The 2,500-nt window shown below is 40.4% G+C and overlaps 1 protein-coding gene across 2 annotated transcripts in view; it reads right to left on the bottom strand.

Moving 5' to 3' along the window:
- slc6a8 (solute carrier family 6 member 8) overlaps positions 1 to 2,500 on the bottom strand; it is a gene marked incomplete at its 5' end in the record, with an annotated part of 28,678 nt that overhangs the window by 13,699 nt on the left and 12,479 nt on the right. For both annotated transcript variants that reach the window (XM_079225944.1, XM_079225945.1), the window contains one exon: positions 1 to 131. This exon is cut by the window's left edge and continues 137 nt beyond it. In XM_079225944.1, the coding sequence (XP_079082070.1) occupies positions 1 to 131 (131 nt within the window). The remainder of the gene's footprint in view (positions 132 to 2,500) is intronic.

Below are 2,500 nucleotides of genomic sequence, written 5' to 3' on the forward strand. Positions count from 1 at the left end.
TTCGTTGTCGCAGGTGGACCAGGGGAGGGTGGAGTTAAAGGACTTGATCAGGTAGTAGAAGCCCCAGGCCAACACCATGATGTAGTAAGTGTTGCAGAAAAACACAATCACCATGGAGGAATAGCCCAGACCTGAGGAAGAGGAAGAGGAAGGACGCAACATGACAACGGGTTATATTTATGGAAAGCAGACAGGAAGATTTACACTGAGATAATTAAATAGAGAGCTGCAGGAATGAGTCCCATAACCAAGTGACTCAGTTTTTTTCCACTTCCTGTTTAAATGTGTTTCACAGCAGCGTCTAGTTTTCTAGTAAAACATAAACATACCAATGTAAACATATATGGTGACTCAGCGTTTTGCATGGATATGGTATCACGTGTCCCAGGGGAACAAAGGGGCCCAGAACGGATCCCTGTGGAACTCCAGAGGAGGTCTTGACAGATGCGATTCCATCGTCTTAGTTTATCCATGTGACCAGTGGACTTCAGGTTTTGATCCTGTTTTGTTTTGTGCAAAGTACGTTTGGATGTACTTTGCTTGACTATGAATAATTATTATCGGAGACGGTAACCTGGAAACCGGGAGCTGATCCAGAATCTGTGAACGGGGTCAAAACTGTAAATGTGCATTTACTATTTTAGGAGCAGTAAAAACATCCACGCTTTGTTTCTGCTCAATGACCATAAAGTTGGTCCATAAAGACACTTTTACAGATAAACATGAGCACGTTGATCTGCTGCCTGATGGACGACTTCATGTTTCTCTTTAATCTGTCACACAATTCACATCTATAGTTTATACTTCATATTTCGGCAGTGATGAGCCACGTCGCTGTCCGTGGTGCTGAAGTAGCAGACGGATTTATAATTGGGACTTTTTCTGTGAGTGGGTTAAAAAAAAATCAGGATTTTTCATGCGCTCACATTCACCCTGTGAACCTTTTTATTCTACAAAATAAAAGTCCTGCTGCTCTCTGGAAACAGAACCATCTAGAAGTAGAGCGAGAACACTTTAGAGCAGAATAACAAAGTTATTATGATGTTAATCATTAACAAGAAAAAAAGCTTTGATCATTTAATTTAGAACATTTGAAAACAATATCATCTAAATATCCAACGTGTTTTATATATTAAACTATCAACATGTTTCCAGCCTCTCTTCTCTCCTCTGTGTTCACTTCCTGTTCATCAGTCAAAGTTTCTCTGTGTGATCACATGAATGTTGGTCTCACATGAATTAATCATGACGTCATAGTTTCACTAAAGAACTCAGAGTTTAATGTTTTTAACACAATCTGGTTAAAGTAAACTGTTTATTTGTGGAGAGATAGCGTAGAATAAAATGTTGATGACGAAGGAAGCTTTTATCTCACACAGGGACCGTCCGAAAAAAACAAAATGTTATTTTTGCGATCGTTGTGGGTTTTAATGTTTCATGCAAACTGAACGGATCAAATATTTACGATCAAAACAAACTTAGTTTCCGAGCTTCAGGAGTGAAACGATGTCTTTCTTTAATAGATAACATCTGTGAGTTTATGTTTTGCTTCACGTTCAGCTGCGTTCATCCAGCTGTTGACTGTTGGTGTGAACCGCGTCGCCGTCAACACTCACAGTTCAAAGGTCGAAGGAAGGTCGGCGTAGTAAAGAGTCACGAGTCATGTGGTAAAGATCAGCTGATAACTTCTGTGTGTAGAGCTAACAGAGATATAAAGGAGTTGTGAAAGAGTGTGTGTGAGTGTACGTGTGTGTGTGTGTGTGTGTGAGAGTGTACGTGTGTGTGGGAGTGTGTGTGTACGTGTCTGACGGCACATACAGCAGCAGGATCACAGATTGTCGCCTGCAGATAACCCTCCACGGAAAGCTGAACGAGTGACCGACCCGGAACTCACCTGAGCCTGTTAATGTCTCACTCTAAGTACCAGAGTCTTCCTCAGATGAAGGACACCAGTTTAAAGACGCAATGTCCTTTTTTTATTACTCATCTAAAGCTGATGTTTTTAAAGTGAAAGATGTTTTTTATTTCTGCAAAATGAACAAAAAACTATTAATTGCCCTTTAAATGTTTTAGAGTTTAAACATCCAATGAGTTCTTATCAAACGGTATTTTTAGGTCATGTGAATGAAACTGTTCTATTCTTGTTTTTAATATCCTAAAAACTTATTAAGCAGACGACCGTGAAATCAAAAATCACAGAGATGGAAGTGAACGCCTCACAGCTCACAGCGGAGGCAGCTAAGAGGTATCTTTAAATAACGGGGCGATTTGGTGTACTGTACCTTTAAATAACGGGCGATGTGGTGTACTGTACCTTTAAGTAACGGGTGATGTGGCGTACTGTACCTTTAAATAACGGGGCAATGTGGTGTACTGTACCTTTAAATAATGGGGCGATGTGGCGTACTGTACCTTTAAATAACGGGGCGATGTGGTGTACTGTATCTTTAAATGATGGGGCGATGTGGTGTACTGTACCTTTAAATAACGGGGCGATGTG

Source organism: Taurulus bubalis (assembly GCF_910589615.1).
Source record: "Taurulus bubalis genome assembly, chromosome: 11".
Classification (NCBI taxonomy): Eukaryota; Metazoa; Chordata; class Actinopteri; order Perciformes; family Cottidae; genus Taurulus; species Taurulus bubalis.